This window comes from Nerophis lumbriciformis, linkage group LG19, assembly GCF_033978685.3.
Source record: "Nerophis lumbriciformis linkage group LG19, RoL_Nlum_v2.1, whole genome shotgun sequence".
Lineage (NCBI taxonomy): Eukaryota > Metazoa > Chordata > Actinopteri > Syngnathiformes > Syngnathidae > Nerophis > Nerophis lumbriciformis.
The window spans coordinates 18080425-18098301 of record NC_084566.2 but is presented as its reverse complement, the minus strand read 5'-3'; the positions used below and the strand labels follow the sequence as shown (position 1 = coordinate 18098301).

The 17877-nt window shown below is 40.0% G+C and overlaps 1 protein-coding gene across 3 annotated transcripts in view; it reads right to left on the bottom strand.

Moving 5' to 3' along the window:
• Positions 1-17877, bottom strand: part of clcn2a (chloride channel, voltage-sensitive 2a) — a 157402-nt gene that overhangs the window by 51819 nt on the left and 87706 nt on the right. For all 3 annotated transcript variants that reach the window (XM_061979450.2, XM_061979448.2, XM_061979449.2), the window contains exons 3-5: positions 4524-4655; positions 1574-1702; positions 1109-1242 (exon numbers count right to left, since the gene is read on the bottom strand). In XM_061979450.2, the coding sequence (XP_061835434.2) occupies positions 1109-1242; positions 1574-1702; positions 4524-4655 (395 nt within the window). The remainder of the gene's footprint in view (positions 1-1108; positions 1243-1573; positions 1703-4523; positions 4656-17877) is intronic.

The window sequence follows — 17877 nt, the reverse complement described above, 5'->3', positions numbered from 1 at the left end:
TCCTCCCCCAGTGTTTACTTTTTTCCCATCTTTTATGGGGCGCCTTGTAGCGACCCATCAGCGTTCCTGTTCTGTAACCCTGTTCCTGTTTGTTTGTATAATCTTGAACGGGTTTGAGAAAATAAAGTTTTGTTTTATTTGTGCAATGACAATAAAGACTAGGGATGTCCGATAATGGCTTTTTGCCGATATCCGATATTCCGATATTGTCCAACTCTTTAATTACCGATACCGATATCAACCGATATATACAGTCGTGGAATTAACACATTATTGTGCCTAATTTGGACAACCAGGTATGGTGAAGATAAGGTACTTTAAAAAAATAAAAAATAAAATAAAATAAGATAAATAAATTAAAAACATTTTCTTGAACAAAAAAGAAAGTAAAACAATATAAAAACAGTTACATAGAAACTAGTAATTAATGAAAATTAGTAAAATTAACTGTTATAGGTTAGTACTACTAGTGGACCAGCAGCAGGCACAATCATGTGTGCTTACGGACTGTATCCCTTGCAGACTGTATTGATATATATTGATATATAATGTAGGAACCAGAATATTAATAACAGAAAGAAACAACCCTTTTGTGTGAATGAGTGTAAATGAGGGAAGAAGGTTTTTTGGGTTGGGGCACTAATTGTAAGTGTATCTTGTGTTTTTTATGTTGATTTTATTAAAAAAACAAACAAAAAAAAACAAAAACCCGATACTGATAATAAAAAAAACGATATTTTACATTTTAACGCATTTATCGGACGATAATATCGGCAGGCCGATATTATCGGACATCTCTAATAAAGACCTACCTACCTACCTTTTTTGCTTGTGTCTGTTTTTTACAGGAAGACCTAGGCCTCTTACAACAGCAATCTTTGCTTGGTTGACCACTGGTTTTCACTTTTGGGAAGAAGTCACCAATAGCACTGAAAACTGAGCTACCACTCTATTCGAATGAATAGACTTCAAACACCAAAAAGTAGCTCCTATGAGCGATGTGACATTGAGGACTCAAGCAGAAAGTCACATTGCATCATCACGGCAGGCGAGTGTCACTCATTCTTAAACAATGAAGGAGATGACAAAAGAAGAAAAGCTCCTCTACCTCCTTCCCCAGAGGCATCCCGCTGCCCAGGGCGCAGGTCAGGCCGATGACTTTGGCCACAAACGTCTTAAAAGTCAAATACTCCTTGAGGACGACTCCCCTCAGAATTGTCTTCATCTCCGGAATGCCCGAGCCTGAGGACGAGAAGACGTCAGGTGCGTTGCCATGATGGAGCGCCAGGGAAAGAGGGGTTGAAAGAAAGCAATTAGTGAGGAGATGAGAGAAACAAATGAAAAACAAAAAGGAGGTGGGATGGCTGATTGATATTCATGTGGTTTCTGTATGCATGTCTCATCAGAGCAATAGTTTATGGATTTCCTGCGGGCGTGACCATGAAAGAGACATACATCCTTGGAGGCCTTGTGGAGCATTACACAGCCAATTATAGTAGTCAAACACAGAAAAGTGAGTGAGAATTAGGGGTACAGAACATGTGTTTAGCAAATAAACGTGTGTGTGTCTTACCCACGGCCTGAGGAGCCAGTATCTGTGTGAATCCTGCAGAGAATGTGATGAGCACCACAGGATAGGTGACCCAAGCGATGTACTGCAGGAACATGTTACTGTCCAGGCCGCCATACATCCACTTCTGTGCTGCACACACCGCACATAACAACGGTGTCATTGGCAACCAGCCTCCTTTTTTTAGTTGACGTGAAACCACTTGTGTGTGGAAAAGCCCTGAAAAGTTCTAAAAAGTGCAGGAACTTGAACACAACACAGGAAGTTCTAAACTTTCTGTTCATGGCTTGTGGCAATACATCTAAAATTATTGAATTATTCCTCATTCATTTTCAGTTTAATCAATTATTCATGTTCGTGTAATACATAACACAACATTTATTCCCCAAATGCAAGTTTCTGTCACTGCTGAAGAATGTTTAATTTTGCTATAATATTATTCATTATAAAACGGGAGCATCATTTCTCCCCGCTCCAACTCCAAAAAAGTCCATACTAAAACAGAACCAAATGCAATACATTATGCCAAAATTTAAATACAAAACCCAAAACCAGTGACGTTGGCACCTTGTGTAATTCCTAAATAAAAACAATTATTTGCTAATCCTTTTCAACTTATATTCAATTGAATAGACTGCAAAGACAAGATATTTAATGTTCGAACTGAGAAACTAATTTTGTTTTGCAAATAATCATTAACACGTTGCAAAAAAGTTGGCACAGGGGCATTTTTACCACTGTGTTACATGGCCTTTCCTTTTAACAACACTCAGTGAACATTTGGGAACTAATTATACCAATTTTTGAAGCTTTTCAGTTGGAATTTTTTCCCATTCTTGCATGATGTACAGCTTAAGTTGTTCTCCATCGTCGTATTTTACACTTTATAATGCGTCACACATTTTCAATGGTAGACAGGTCTGAACTACAGGCAGGCCAGTCTAGTACCCGCACTCTTTTACTATGAAGCCATGCTGTTGTAACATGTGGCGTGGCATTGTCTGGCTGAAATAAGCAGGGGCGTCCATGATAACGTTGCTTGGATGGCTACATATGTTGCTCCAAAACCTGTATGTACCTTTCAGCATTAATGGTGCCTTCCCAGATGTGTAAGTTACTCGTGCACCCCCATACCATCACAGATGCTGGCTTTTGAACTTTGCGCCTATAACAGTCCGGATGGTTCTTTTCCTCTTTGGTCTGAAGGACACAACATCCACAGTTTCCAAAAACAATTTGAAATGTGGACTCGTCAGACCACAGAACACTTTTCCACTTTGCATCAGTCCATCTTAGATGAGCTCGGGCCCAGCGAAGCCGGCAGCGTTTCTGGGTGTTGTTGATAAATGGGTTTCACTTTGCATAGTAGAGTTTTAACTTGCACTTACAGATGTAGCGACAAACTGTAGTTACTGACAGTGGTTTTCTGAAGTGTTCCTGAGCCCATGTGGTGATATCCTTTACACACTGATGTCGCTTTTTGATGCAGTACCGCCTGAAGGATCGCTACAGGTCCATAATATCATCGCTTACGTGCAGTGATTTCTCCAGATTCTCTGAACCTTTTGATGATATTACAGACCATAGAAGGTGAAATCCCTAAATTCCTTGCAATAGCTGTGTGAGAAATGTTGTTCTTTAAACTGTTCGACAATTTTCTCACCCATTTGTTCACAAAGTGGTGACCCTCGCCCCATCCTTGTTTGTGAATGACTGAGCATTTCATGGAAGCTGCTTTTATACCCAATCATGGCACCCACCTGTTCCCAATTAGCCTGTTCACCTGTGGGATGTTCCAAATAAGTGTTTGATGAGTATTCTTCAACTTTCTCAGTCTTTTCCGCCACTTGTGCCAGCTTTTTTGAAACATGTTGCAGGCATCAAATTCTAAATGAGCTAATATTAGCAAAAAATAACAAAGTTTTCCAGTTCGAACGTTAAATATATTGTCTTTGCAGTCTATTCAATTGAATATAGGTTGAAAAGGATTTGCAAATCATTATATTTTGTTTTTATTTACGATTTACACAACGTGCCAACTTCACTGGTTTTGGGGTTTGTATGATTTGCAAGAATAGTCATCCCTCGTTTATCGCTATTAATTGGTTCCAGACGTGACCGCCTTAAATACATTCCCTAGAAACAAGAATCATTCATTATAAATCAAATATTTTCATAGCTAGAGCAATAAAACCCTGTTTACGACCTTCTAAATGCAGTTTTTAACATCATGAGAGCCCTCCAGACAAGAAATAACAACATTTAGGGCCACATCGCAGTAATGGCTGCCTTCAGAGGGCTGTTTTTTAAAATTAATTAAAATTATGCATACGGGTAATAACCTGTGATTAATCAAAATTCAAATTGATCTGATTTTTAAAAAAAACAACTAGCATTTGACAGCATTGATGTAAATGTGTAACAGTAATCGCCTCATATTATTACACCATAGCCTATGCACTTGATTATTAGATTTTTTCATGTACAAACTAATGTTATCTTTACTAACTTATTTTTGTAATACACTATATAATAATGTAATATTTGGCATGATTAGATTGTCAAAATCAAAATCATTAGTTGTATGTAGTAAAAAAATATTAAGTATTTTATTAACACACATTTATCCCAGGCTTTCGAGGGCAACATACAATGACGTGGCGGGCCAGATCTGGCCCCCGGGCCTTGAGTTTGACACAGGTGCTATATAGTAATGCTGTCTGAGGCTGAGCCAATCAGTGGCCATGATATATATATATATATATATTTTTTTTTTTTTCAGTATTTATATTTTTGAGTTCATTTGGCAGTTCTTATACTTGAAAATGCTTAATTTAGGACCTAAAAATTGTAGGCTATGCTCTAAAAAATATTGAAATGTTTGAAGCGCGATGTGGCGAGGGACGCCTGTATTTAAATGAATGCTCTCGCAACTCTCTGCCTCTCTTCTTACCTTCTTGGCAGAAGGCGATGGCGTAGTCCATGACCCAGCTGACCAGCGCCATGAGCAGCCCCAGCAGGATGAGGAAGATCCAGTCCTCTCCCACCCGCGAGATCAGGAACTTCTGGCAGCGAGATGCACACACTGGAAGGACGGCCACATCGAGGAAGAAAAACGAGAAAAATCGACATCAACATTTTACATACACTAGCTCCAACCATTTGATTATATCTTCAAAAGAAACAATAATATAGGAATTGAAATTCAGAGTAGTCGTCATTAAGTTCCATTAGCTGGTGAATGTTACACACCTGTTTCAGAGAGAGAACGCAAACAAGAAGTTAACTAGCTAAATGCTAGCTCGAAGTTGTTGCCTAGCAACCCAAAGCTAAACAACAAAACCAAAAGAGTTGTGCATATTTGAAGCGTTTCTGGCCACACAAGTGACTCCAAGTAAGGCTGACACAGTCTGGCCGGTGCAAGTTACGGAAAAAACAACAACCTTTGAGCCGCCGTTTGCCGCTGATGCTAACAACACCAACGGCTTCACTTCACTGCCGAGCAACCATGAGCACAACAAGAAGTTGTCGACGGACCAACACAGTGTTGCCAGAAGTGGAACCGGACATAAAAGCGTTAAGAGGAACTCTACAAAACAATGTAAACGAGGTACAAAGCCATGTCAACAATCTCCAGGAACAGATTATCAATGGTGTACTGAAGTGAATTAATGAACTCATATTATGTTTTGTGGCGACTTGTCCAGGGTGTACCCCGCCTTCCGCCCGATTGTAGCTGAGATAGGCTCCAGCGCCCCCCGCGACCCCAAAGGGAATAAGCGGTAGAAAATGGATGGATGGATGGATATTATGTTTTGCATATGGTGAATGTTCATATTCATCTTGAAGAAAGCAAACCACCAAGTTTAAGTAAATAGGGGTATTTCAGTTTGAGCACATAATAAGATAAGGCCCCTTAGTTTGACATTCTCAGGTTGATTGGATCACTTCTCGTAGGAAAGAGGCCCTTATAGAGACTTCGGAATGCAAAAGTGATTGCGCTATCCTTGAGAAGAGACTACCTGTCTAGCTCAAGTGTCAGGCTTGTCTCTGACAGTTTGACTGTGTTTTAGTTTTTCCTCTGTGTTTGTCTTAGTTTTCTGTCAGCGCTTTTATTTTGTCTTCATTTCCTGATTGTCTCCCTGAGTGCTGCTTCCCCTCAGCTGTGGCTGATTGGCACCTGGCCACACCTGGTGTCAATCAGCCAGCTGCTATTTAAACCTGCCTTCCCCTCCAGTCAGTGCTGGATTATTGTCTTTCCTACTTGTCGATGCCAGTGTAGCTGTAAGCGGTAGCGGTAAGCTATTTATTGTAGATGTTTGTTGCTTGCTGTCTTTTTGTTTCTCGTCTTCCAGTTCATGTTTTCCTGGCATCCTGTTTCCTGTTCCTAGTTCGTGTTTTTTCCTTTATTTTATGAACATTAAATCATGTTTTCCCGCACAATGCCTTCCGCCTTCTCTGCATCTTGGGGTTCGTCACCAACAAACTCTGACATCAACGCCAACATTTAAGTTATGACTTAAATCAGTTGTTTTCCAGACACTTACACACGAACATCTCCTTTTATGGTCAGGATGTGCTTTCCTGACTTAGCACACACACACAGAGACAGGAAGGAGGAATATAAAACTGATGGTTTGGGTTCTTCAAGCTAGGAGTGTCCCATTTTCTTGACTTAATGTCCTCCAGGTACTGCAGTCCTGTATAATGACGCCCGCTTGTAATAAAGCAACTTTTTGTTCAGGAAAGCGTCTCCGACGTCCCTTTTGATCCAGCCGCACTGCCGTGTCACCCTTCTGTCCGGACGAGGATAACAAGACCAGAACTACACATCAGTATAAAAAGATGTCGCAAATCTCCAAGAACAGATTATCAGAGAGAGAAAAGAATATCGTAATGATATGATGGAATTTAGAAAGTTCAGAGAAGAAATTAAGATTTTCAGTGAAGATATCACAGCTTTAAAACAGGTGATAGAGGATTTGAAAGAGGAGAATGCAACATTGCGCCAACAGTTGAATGCCAAACAGCAAGCCAACAAGCATTGGAACAACAGCAGTGTTGTGGACAACATTAAAATGGAGATAGATGCATTGTGCCGACTGTCGCAATTAAATAACACTGATTTGAATAAGTTCAGGGAGAACAGCTCAATGCCAGACAACAAGATATCACCAATCTGGGGAATATCTGTGTTTTGGAAAACATCCCAGGGGAATTGGATCAGTTTACACAACATAATGACATCATCACTGCAGGGCAAGGCATCAATCCTTGATCCTATGCAAGAGCAGTTGACCAGAGGAAAACCAGACGACATGGACAATCAAAGGTAATTGATGTCGATATTCACACCCTTGGAGTGTATACATATATATATATATATATATATATATATATATATATATATATATATATATATACCGTATTTTTCGGACTATAAGTCACAGTTTTTTTTATAGTTTGGCCGGGGGTGCGACTTATACACGGGAGCGACTTATGTGTGAAATTATTAACGCATTACCGTAAAATATCAAATAATATTATTTAGCTCATTCACGTAAGAGACTAGACGTATAAGATTTCATGGGATTTAGCAATTAGGAGTGACAAATTGTTTGGTAAACGTATAGCATGTTCTATATGTTATAGTTATTTGAATGACTCTTACCATAATATGTTACGTTAACATACCAGGCACGTTCTCAGTTGGTTATTTATGCGTCATATAACATACACTTATTCAGCCTGTTGTTCACTATTCTTTATTTATTTTAAATTGCCTTTCAAATGTCTATTCTTGGTGTTGGGTTTTATCAAATAAATTTCCCCCAAAAATGCGACTTATACTCCAATGCGACTTATATATGTTTTTTTCCTTCTTTATTATGCATTTTCCTCAGGTGCGACTTATACTCCAGTGCGACTTATACTCCGAAAAATACGGTATATATATAATTTTGTTCAATGACAATATATAATAAAAATTGTTTTAAAAATGTAGGCGTGTATTCACTTTTGAGTTTCCAGGACCTAAAATGTACATGCATGTGTCAACAAGCTGTAAACGTGTCAAGGGTAATAAAGTAGTACCTTTGCGTATACCACCCCAGTGACAATCCATATAATGATGTCCTTTTTTATCTCTAGCTGGGGACCAATTTTGCTCTCCATGTGGCATTTCCATGCGAATGGAAACGAGAAACATATGAAGAAGAAGCAAGGCAAAGAAGAAAAAGCACCTCAAAGATCCAAATTGTAATCAGTGGCGAGATGTAGAAAATAACCTCATTATGTGGGATGTTTGTATAGAGGCTTTATACATCCCGTGTTAATTTGCTTTTGTAAATCCTCGTCTGTGGAATAATGAAATGTGCAAAGACCTCACCATATTGATGTCAACAAGGGAGCATGTGAGAGGAGCACAGCATTTCTATGCATTCTAATAGCGTACTTACCAGGTATAAGTGCCCTTTGAGTGAGTGACAACACTATAAAAGAAGCGATTACATGGTGAATGTTGAAAAATGACGACGCGTGGTCATAGCGATATTTCGACCGTTGCGTTACGCCATGTGACTGAGAGATAGGTCAGCTAAAAGAAGCATCGCTGGACTCATTTTGTCTCTCTTGTCTGCGGACACTGCCAAAGCCCGGAATTCACTTCATTCGTAGACCGGCAAGTCCTCTGAGAGGCTGCAAATGTGCTACTAACACATTTGCTAGATCTATATTTCAGGGGTAAAAAAAACTTTAAGTCATAATGAGAGAAGAGAAATGTTTGGAATAAAAATGACATGTCACACCGGAGTCAATGAGAGATTTAGCTGACTTTCTTGGCTTTGAGGGCCACCTGAAGCCAAATGGGACACATGAGCTCCATAAAAATGACATTTTCTGAGAGAGGACATGTGTGTCAATGTTTTCACCGAAACATGACAATGGCATAAAAGATGTGACCGCGAGGACAGGTTGTTCACCGAAAGAAAATCGCATTTTCAGGGCTTCCATGCTCTAGTAAATTAGAATGAAGGCCATCCGCTTTAATGGAGGAAGGCCGATGGCGCTCGCCTCCTTCCGACGGCCATTCAGCCAAAACCAAACATTGGACGTAAACATTTTTTAGCCAGGGTTAAAGCAGACAAGTGTGTGAAAGAATGGCTGAGCTACAAGAGGAGGTAATCTTGTCTTTTTGGAGCATTCTGCAGGAAATATTCGGCATTATAAAGGTGCGTACCCATTCTATTGGGCCAATTTTTTTGTTTATTCGTGAATAGCGTCCCCATGGTAACACGAAATGTTCCCAATTTAAATTCCCCCCATTGTCGCAAACGAGACCTTTCCGACGGTATAACATATGTGGGGTTTCGTTGGCCGGTTCGTCTCGGAGACGTAATAGAAACGTGCGGAACAAGGATAATAATAAAGTTTGAAGTATGAGCATTAGAAATATGGGCTGCTTGCTAGCATTGCAGCAGGCCCATAATAATAGCGTCAGCGCTATAGCTACTAATAAACATGGTTTGATGTCATTAGTTGGTTTGCAAAGGATGCGATGATTGGAAACATTTCCAAAATGTTCCAAAACTTGATGTTTTGGAGTATGAGAAAGTGGGGAAAAAATGAAGCTGCCAATGGCCATTCAAGTATATCACTACCAGTGTTGGGACTAACGCGTTACTTTGTAATTTATTTCAGGCCAGAACAAATTGACAAAACTATTTTAAATAGTTGCAACATAATGCCACTTTAACTATACCTTTAAGTAGATAGGATCTTTGATCCAAGACACAACTTACATTAACTAAAATGTTATTTTCTTTGTGCTCGACAAAAGAAAAGTATTGAGAATGTCTCCATTTTAAGAAACTCGACTTCTGGCTTAACCATGATGTCTTGTTAGTTGTGAGAGTAGCGTATGTGTGTGTGTGTGGCCCTTTAAGATATGACAGCATGTGAGGTGAGTGACGACAGTGAGTGAGTGGGCGAGAGAGGTGAGCGAGTGGCAACAGTGAGTGCGTGCAGGTGCTCTAGCTTGGTGGATGACTACGTGCAATAAAGTCACAAAGTTGCTACAAACCGCCGGCCTCGTCATCGCTGTAAAGACCCACTTCCTGATAAAGTGAAGGTTGTTAGCCCCGAAGTACATAGGCCCTGGAGGAACGTCTCCCCTGCGCTCCTCAACTACGGTCTGGGAGCGCCCCCACCCACACAAAGCACGTCTTTTCTTTTCCACCGCAGCGTTCCAATAAAACACACTCAGATCTTCTTTTTCTAGCCGATACTACATAATAAGTAACGTAAAATAACGCAGTAACGCATCATGTAGTAACGGTAACCGAGTTACTGAATATACAAAGTAACGCGTTAGATTACTAGTTACCGCCGAAACTAACGGCGTTACTTAGATGAGCTCAGGCCCAGCAAAGCCGACGGCTTTTCTGGGTGTTGTTGATAAACGGTTTTCGCCTTGCATAGGAGAGTTTTAACTTGCACTTATAGATGTAGCGACCAACTGTAGTTACTGACAGTGGGTTTCTGAAGTGTTCCTGAGCCCATGTGGTGATATCCTTTACACACTGATGTCGCTTGTTGATGCAGAACAGCCTGAGGGATCGAAGGTCAAGGGCCTAGCTGCTTACGTGCAGTGATTTCTCCAGATTCTTTGAACCCTTTGATGATATTACGGACCGTAGATGGTGAAATCCCTAAATTCCTTGCAATAACTGGTTAAAAAAGTTTTTTCTTAAACTGTTCAACAATTTGCTCACACATTTGTTGACAAAGTGGTGACCCTCGCCCCATCCTTGTTTGTGAATGACTGAGCATTTCATGGAATCTACTTTTATACCCAATCATGGCACCCACCTGTTCCCAATTTGCCTGTTCACCTGTGGGATGTTCCAAATAAGTGTTTGATGAGCATTCCTCAACTTGATCAGTATTTATTGCCACCTTTCCCAACTTCTTTGTCACGTGTTGCTGGCATCAAATTCTAAAGTTAATGATTATTTGCAAAAAAAAAAAAGTTTATCAGTTTGAACATCAAATATGTTGTCTTTGTAGCATATTCAATTGAATATAGGTTGAAAATGATTTGCAAATCATTGTATTCCGTTCATATTTACATCATAACACAATTTCCCAACTCATATGGAAACGGGGTTTTGTATGATGTGCAGTGATATTTTCAAATGACCGTAAGTCTTGAACTATACAAAGTATTTCAATGGTTGGAATCTGCGCTTTTGCATGATATACTAGTTACTATGGTAATTTAAGTCACAGCAGCTCAGACGAGGTACCAAGCAGTGTGGGTGGGGAGCGTTTCCACAGAGTGTTTCCAGAGCAGCCAGCCTGAAATGCGGGTGTCAACAAAGTTCTAAAGCTTAGTGATATATCAGATACAATCTGACATCACATGGACAAAGATACGACCTTCTGGAGTTAAGTTCTGTGGTCAGATGAAACAAAAATTGAGATGTTTGGCCAAAATACCTAGCAATATGTTTGGAGGAGAAAAGGTGAGGCCTTTAATCCCAGGAACACCAAGCCTACCATCAAGCATGGTGATAGCATTATGCTGTGTTGTACTGTTTTGCTGCCAATGGAACTGGTGCTTTACATAGATTAAATGGGACAATGAAAAAGGAGGATTACCTCCAAATTCTTCAGGACAACCTAAAATCATCAGCCTGGAGGTTGGATCTTGGGCGCAGTTGTGTCTTCCAACAAGACAATGACCCCAAACACACATCAAAAGTGGTAAAGGCATGGCTAAATCAGGCTAGAATGAAGGTTTTAGAATGGCCTTCCCAAGGTCCTGACTTGAACGTGTGGACAATGCTGAAGAAACAAATCCATGTCATCGGTTGGGAGCATCTCTGCGCTGCTGACTCGTCTCTGCTCGGGACGGTGTCCTGCTGGCCCCACTATGGACTGGACTCTTACTATTATGTTGGATCCACTATGGACTGGACTCTCACAATATTATGTCAGACCCATTCGACATCCATTGCATTCGGTCTCCCCTAGAGGGGGTGGGGGGGTTACCCACATATGCGGTCCTCTCCAAGGTTTCTCATAGTCATTCACATCGACGTCCCACTGGGGTGAGTTTTTCCTTGCCCTTATGTGGGCTCTGTACCGAGGATGTCGTTGTGGCTTGTGCAGCTTTTTGAGACACTTGTGATTTAGGGCTATATAAATAAACATATATTGATTGATTGATTGATTGATTGATTGATTGATTGATTGATGTCAGAAAACCAACAAATTTAGCTGAACTGTACCTATTTTGTCAAGAGGAGTGGTCAAAAATTCAACCAGAAGCTTGTGGATGGCTACCAAAAGCGCCTTATTGCAGTGAAACTTGCCAAGGGACATGTAACCAAATATTACGATTGCTGTATGTTTACTTTTGACCCAGCAGATTTGGTCATATTTTCAGTAGACCCATAATAAATTCATAAAAGAACCAAACGTCATGAATGTTTTTGTGACCAACAAGTATGTGCTCCCATCACTCTATCACAAAAAAAATAAGAGTTGTAGAAATTATTGGAAACTCAAGACAGCCATGACAAGTGTATGTAAACTTTTGACCACGACTCTATATCAGATAGCAGGTGGGTTTTTTTTTACCCTTCGCGTTCATATTTCGCTGTGTCTGTTGCATTTTCGTTGCGTTTCGCTTGATTGTAAAATATGCTGATCGATAGGGGTGTGACGTTCATATGTTGTCAATATTCAGTGTTTTATCGTTCATAGTTAATATTGTAAATCCCACATTCTTTATTTTCATGTACATTCTGGGTGTCCAATTCAGTTAAAAACTGTAAAATTCAATTTCTGTCATAATGTTTTTAGCATTCAATCACACAATATTGTTAGGTTTTATATTAGTGTTCCTAAAAATGTGATATACCGGCCCCCAGACAAATTTTTTCCTCTAAATTTGGCTCCCGAGTTAAAATAATTGCCCAGGCCTGCATTTCATAGAACTTGATGGCTAGGTCACTATGGCGTTAAAGGAACTGTCCATGGTGTCCATGAAGCTAACAATAGCCTGCTATATATCAGTGGTTCTCAAATGGGGGTACGCGTACCCCTGGGGGTACTTGAAGGTATGCCAAGGGGTACGTGAGATTTTTTTTAAATATTCTAAAAATAGCAACAATTAAAAAATCCTTTATAAATATATGTATTGAATAATACTTCAACAAAATATGAATGTAAGTTCATAAACTGAACATCAAATCAAGTAGGCTATTCCATTCATTACAATGCAACAATGCAATATTCAGTGTTGACAGCTAGATTTTTTGTGTTGTTCCATAAATATTGATGTTAAAGATTTCTTTTTTTTTGAAGAAATGTTTAGAGTTAAGTTCATCAATCCAGATGGATCTCTATTACAATCCCCAAAGAGGGCACTTTAAGTTGATGATTACTTCTATGTGTAGAAATCTTTATTTATAATTGAATCACTTGTTTATTTTTCAACAAGTTTTTAGTTATTTCTATCCTTTTTTCCAAATAGTTCAAGAAAGACCACTACAAATGATCAATATTTTGCACTACTATACAATTTAAAAAATCAGAAACTGATGACATAGTGCTGTATTTTACTTCTTTATGTCTTTTTTTCAAACAAAAATGCTTTGCTCTGATTAAGGGGTACTTGAATTAAAAAAATGTTCACAGGGGGTACATCACTGAAAAAAGGTTGAGAACCACTGGTATATATGATAGTATATATCTGTATCATGAATCAATTTAAGTGGACCCCAACTTAAACAAGTTGAAAAACTTATTCGGGTGTTACCATTTAGTGGTCAATTGTACGGAATATGTACTTCACTGTGCAACCTACTAATAAAAGTCTCAATCAATCAATCAAAACTAACAAACAAATAAGCAAACTCAAGTCGGTCTGTGCTTTAATGGCATTCTAGCTTGTTTGTGTCACATGACATCAGTTGACAGACGGAAATAGCCTGAATGGGGACTAGGACAGCGGCAGAGAGGGATTCGGGTCACGATGGGAGACAGCTCGCCTCCCCCCAGGGATGTGGGACAGAACTCATCGCATGAGAAGCCACGCTGCCCTACAGTCAAGGCACCTGCTGCATGGCAGGTTGCCCACACTGTACGTGCAGACACGCTCAGTGGGTCCATGTACAAGTTCCTTCTGATAGATTGTGTTTTTATCTCACACTCCACTGGAAGATGGGAGATGTGTGCAAGACAAAAAGGAGCCGGTGCATGGTTTCAGCACCACACAAAGAGTGCAGAGTCGTACGCGTGGGCTGCCCTCGTCCCAAAAGCTGCAGCTCTGGTTACTCATCAAAGTGCACAAACGTACAGTAGTCCAGCCTCCGCAAAGATGTCGTTCCCACACACACACTGGAGGGAAACACAAACTTCCACAGTCAAATTTTGCTCGTCTTACCTAACAACAGACGCAACAGCTGAGGTGCCCTCAAGCCTCCTGAAGCAGGAGTCTAAAAATACAACGTGTCCAGACCACAAATCAGTTTTTGGCCAGGCTGGTGATGGTTTTAAATGGAGCCCATAAAAACAAACGGGTTGTGGCGAGGCTTTGATTTAGAGACACGTTCACCTGCGGCGCAATCTATCCATCCTGCTTGAATCAGATCACTGGACACAAGGGCAAACAGACGGATCAAGCTGTCACTTATGGGAAAGTACACCTGTGGAGAAGCATGTCATTATTGATAGGAACGCTTGAACTACAGCGTGAGTGTCCAAAGGGTGGTCTGGGAGCCATTTCTGTGCCCAGTATGTATTTTTATTGGCCCGTGGTTTACATCCATCTATTTCCTACTGCTTGTCCCTTTTGGGGTTGCAGGGGTACTGGAGCCTATCCCAGCTGCACATGGGCGGAAGGCGGGGTACACCCTGGACAAGTTGCCACCTCATCGCAGGGCCAACACAGATAGACAGACAACATTCACACTCACATTCACACACTAGGGCCAATTTAGTGTTGCCAGTCAACCTATCCCCAGGTGCATGTCTTTGGAGGTGGAAGGAGGCCGGTGTACCCGGAGAGAACCCGAGTAGTCACGGGGAGAACATGTAGACTCCACACAGAAAGATCCCGAGGCCAGGATCGAACCCAGGACCTTTGTATTGTGAGGCACACGTACTAACCCCTGCTCCACCGTGCTGCCCAGCCCGTGGTTTATCCCCCAAAATGTATTAAATTAGGGACTAATAAAATAAAAAATGTTATCCTTTCTTATTTACGTTATTTAACTATAGTATGTCTTGAACTACTGTATTTTCCAGACTATAAGGCGCACTTAAAATCTTTTTTCCCCCCTCAAAACTCGACAGTGCGCCTTATAACCCAGTGCGCCTAATGAACGGCATCATTTTGGTTTTGCTCATCGACTTCAAAGCAATTTTATTTGGTACATGGTGAAATGATAAGTGTGACCAGTAGATGGCAGTCAAACATAAGAGATACGTGTAGACTGCACCATGATGGCAGTCACACACAAGAGATACGTGTAGACTGCAATATGACTCAAGTAAACAACGCCAACATTGTATATGAATAATAGTACATATTTGTATTATTTTGTATTGTGGAATGTTAAAATAAAGCTTGATCAAAAGAAATTGCTCAGAGAACACTGGCAGGCATGAAAAACACTAACCTTATGACAGACTTATGTTGTCATTAAATTGAAGTGGAGTAGTAATTTGTTTTTTAAGCAACACCTAAACACCATTAATGAATTCCTAAATTAAGTTTGAGTCATGATGCAGTAAGTTAAATGATGCGGACACGTTTGGTACTGGATAGATACCCCTTTGCCCTGGAGACTTTGTATGTGTAAGTAATATGCAACAAAAATTTCTTATACTTGTTTATATTGACAAATGTGGTGTTTCAGACTGTGCAATTGTTCAATTCACGTCTAGCTTGTGTGCTACTTTGTGCGTAGCTGTTGTGTAGCTGCTAGGTCCTGGTAGCCTATGGCCTACCATGTTTTACTTTTGAAAATGACTTCACTAAAGTACAAGAAAAAAACAACCATGTGTGACATTTAGATGTCAACTGGTTGTCCAGCTTTGCACAAGTACACTCTCAGAGACTGCTGATATTTACATTTGTATAACATTACATTACATTTTAGGTGCAAGCCGATTTGATTCGATACTTGTTTTTTCGGGACACGCCTATTTATCAACCCAGACAAGTTTAAAGTGCATGCCGACAGAAAGGATGATAGTATATCATAATTCATCTGATAATCCTTATTTTTTTTAACTTGTTGCACTAGATAGGACAACTTTTCATCAATAATGATGGCAACATCCGGTCCTTATTTCATATTTAAAATGTGTGGCGCATTATGAAGCGTAAAATACGACAACGGAGACCCCGGACTGTTGAACACTTTAAGCTGTACATCAAGCAAGAACGGGAAAGAATTCCACCTGAAAAGCTTCAGAAATTGGTCTCCTCAGTTCCCAAACGTTTACTGAGTGTTGTTAAAAGGAAAGGCCATGTAACACAGTGGTGAACACTGTGCCAACTTTTTTGCAATGTGTTGCTGCCATTAAATTCCAAGTTAATGATTATTTGCAAAAAAAATGTTTAACCTTAAATATCTTGTCTTTGCAGTGTATTCAATTGAATATAAGTTGAAAAGGATTTGCAAATCATTGTATTCTGTTTTTATTTACCATTTACGCAACGTGCCAACTTCACTGGTTTTGGGTTTTGTACATAAAGACAACTTGTCACTGAAATGTTGGTCATTTGGATGCGATGGGTCCTTTGCGCCAGCACCCCCCGCGACCCCGAAAGGGATAAGTGGTAGAAAATGGATGGATGGATGGATGGATGGGTCCTTTAAGTCAAAATGAAGGTGTCTAACCCAACTCTAGTTCACGACAACTTTGATTAAGGTCTGTGTCACGAGATTTTTGTCCATATTGTCTATGCCAGTGGTTCTTAACCTTGTTGGAGGTACCGAACCCCACCAGTTTCATATGCGCATTCACCGAACCCTTCTTTAGTGAAAAATAAAATGTTTTTTTTTCAAATTCAAGACAAAGTTCTAAGTTTTTGGTAACACTTTAGAATGGGGAACATATTCTAGGTAACAAAGACTTAATTTAGAGTTATTTGGAAACTAGGGGAACATATTCTAAGAAACAAAGACTTAATTTAGAGTTATTTGGTTAGAGTTAGGGTTAGAGGGTTCGGGCCAGGGTTAGAGGGTTAGGGTTATAATAAGTCCATGCCGAATAAGGTATTAATAAGTACTTAATGATGACTAGTTAAGAGCCAATATGTTACTAATTTGCATGTTAATAAGTAACTAATTAATGGTGAATATGTTCCCCATACTAAAGTGTTACCAGGTGTTTTTTACTGGTGCACAAAATGAACCGTGCATGAACATCACCTTGTTCAAAGAAAAAAACCAACACAGTGCATAAACTCACAACAAATTACACACCTGCAAATCAGTCTGACTTCTGCTTTTGCCGTATCCGTAATACGCCGATAGGGAGAAGTTTTTATTTACACGATGAGTCGGGTGTGTCTTGACCTCCGCCGAACCCCTGAGCCCGACTCACCGAACCCCTAGGGTTCGATCGAACCCAGGTAAAGAACCACTGGTCTATGCGCATATTTCCATAAAAATGCTTGTTTGATTAAGGGAATGACCTGACCCAGCTAATCTGGTGAATTCACAGATATTATTGTCACTAAGTATGAAGGCTTAAGTGGTGCCACTTTCTTGTCTGATCATAAAACAATGCACAAAATATTCTGACAGATGAGGTCGCTGCACAAACAACACAACACCTGCAATAGAACACGTTCAGCAGAGCAAATATCCCTGGCATACACACAACACACACACACACACACACACACACACACACACACACACACACACACACACACACACACACACACACACACACTTGGAGACAATGGACCAGCCAGAAGAAGGGTCTGTCCTTGTCGGACAACTGAGACAGGCTGCTTGAATAGAGGTCATTGCTCAGATCAGTCGCATCTAATCATGGTCACATCTCTCTCTCAGGTAGCTCGCCTCTGCTCTACTTTAGTAAGATATCGTACGCCCACAGGCTGGTGTTTTTACACCACCTTCCCTCACAACAGTGTAAAAAAAAAAAAAAATATATATATATATATATATATATATATATATATATATATATATATATATATATATATATGTGTGTCATATATATATCATATATAAACGAACTTTGACAAGCAC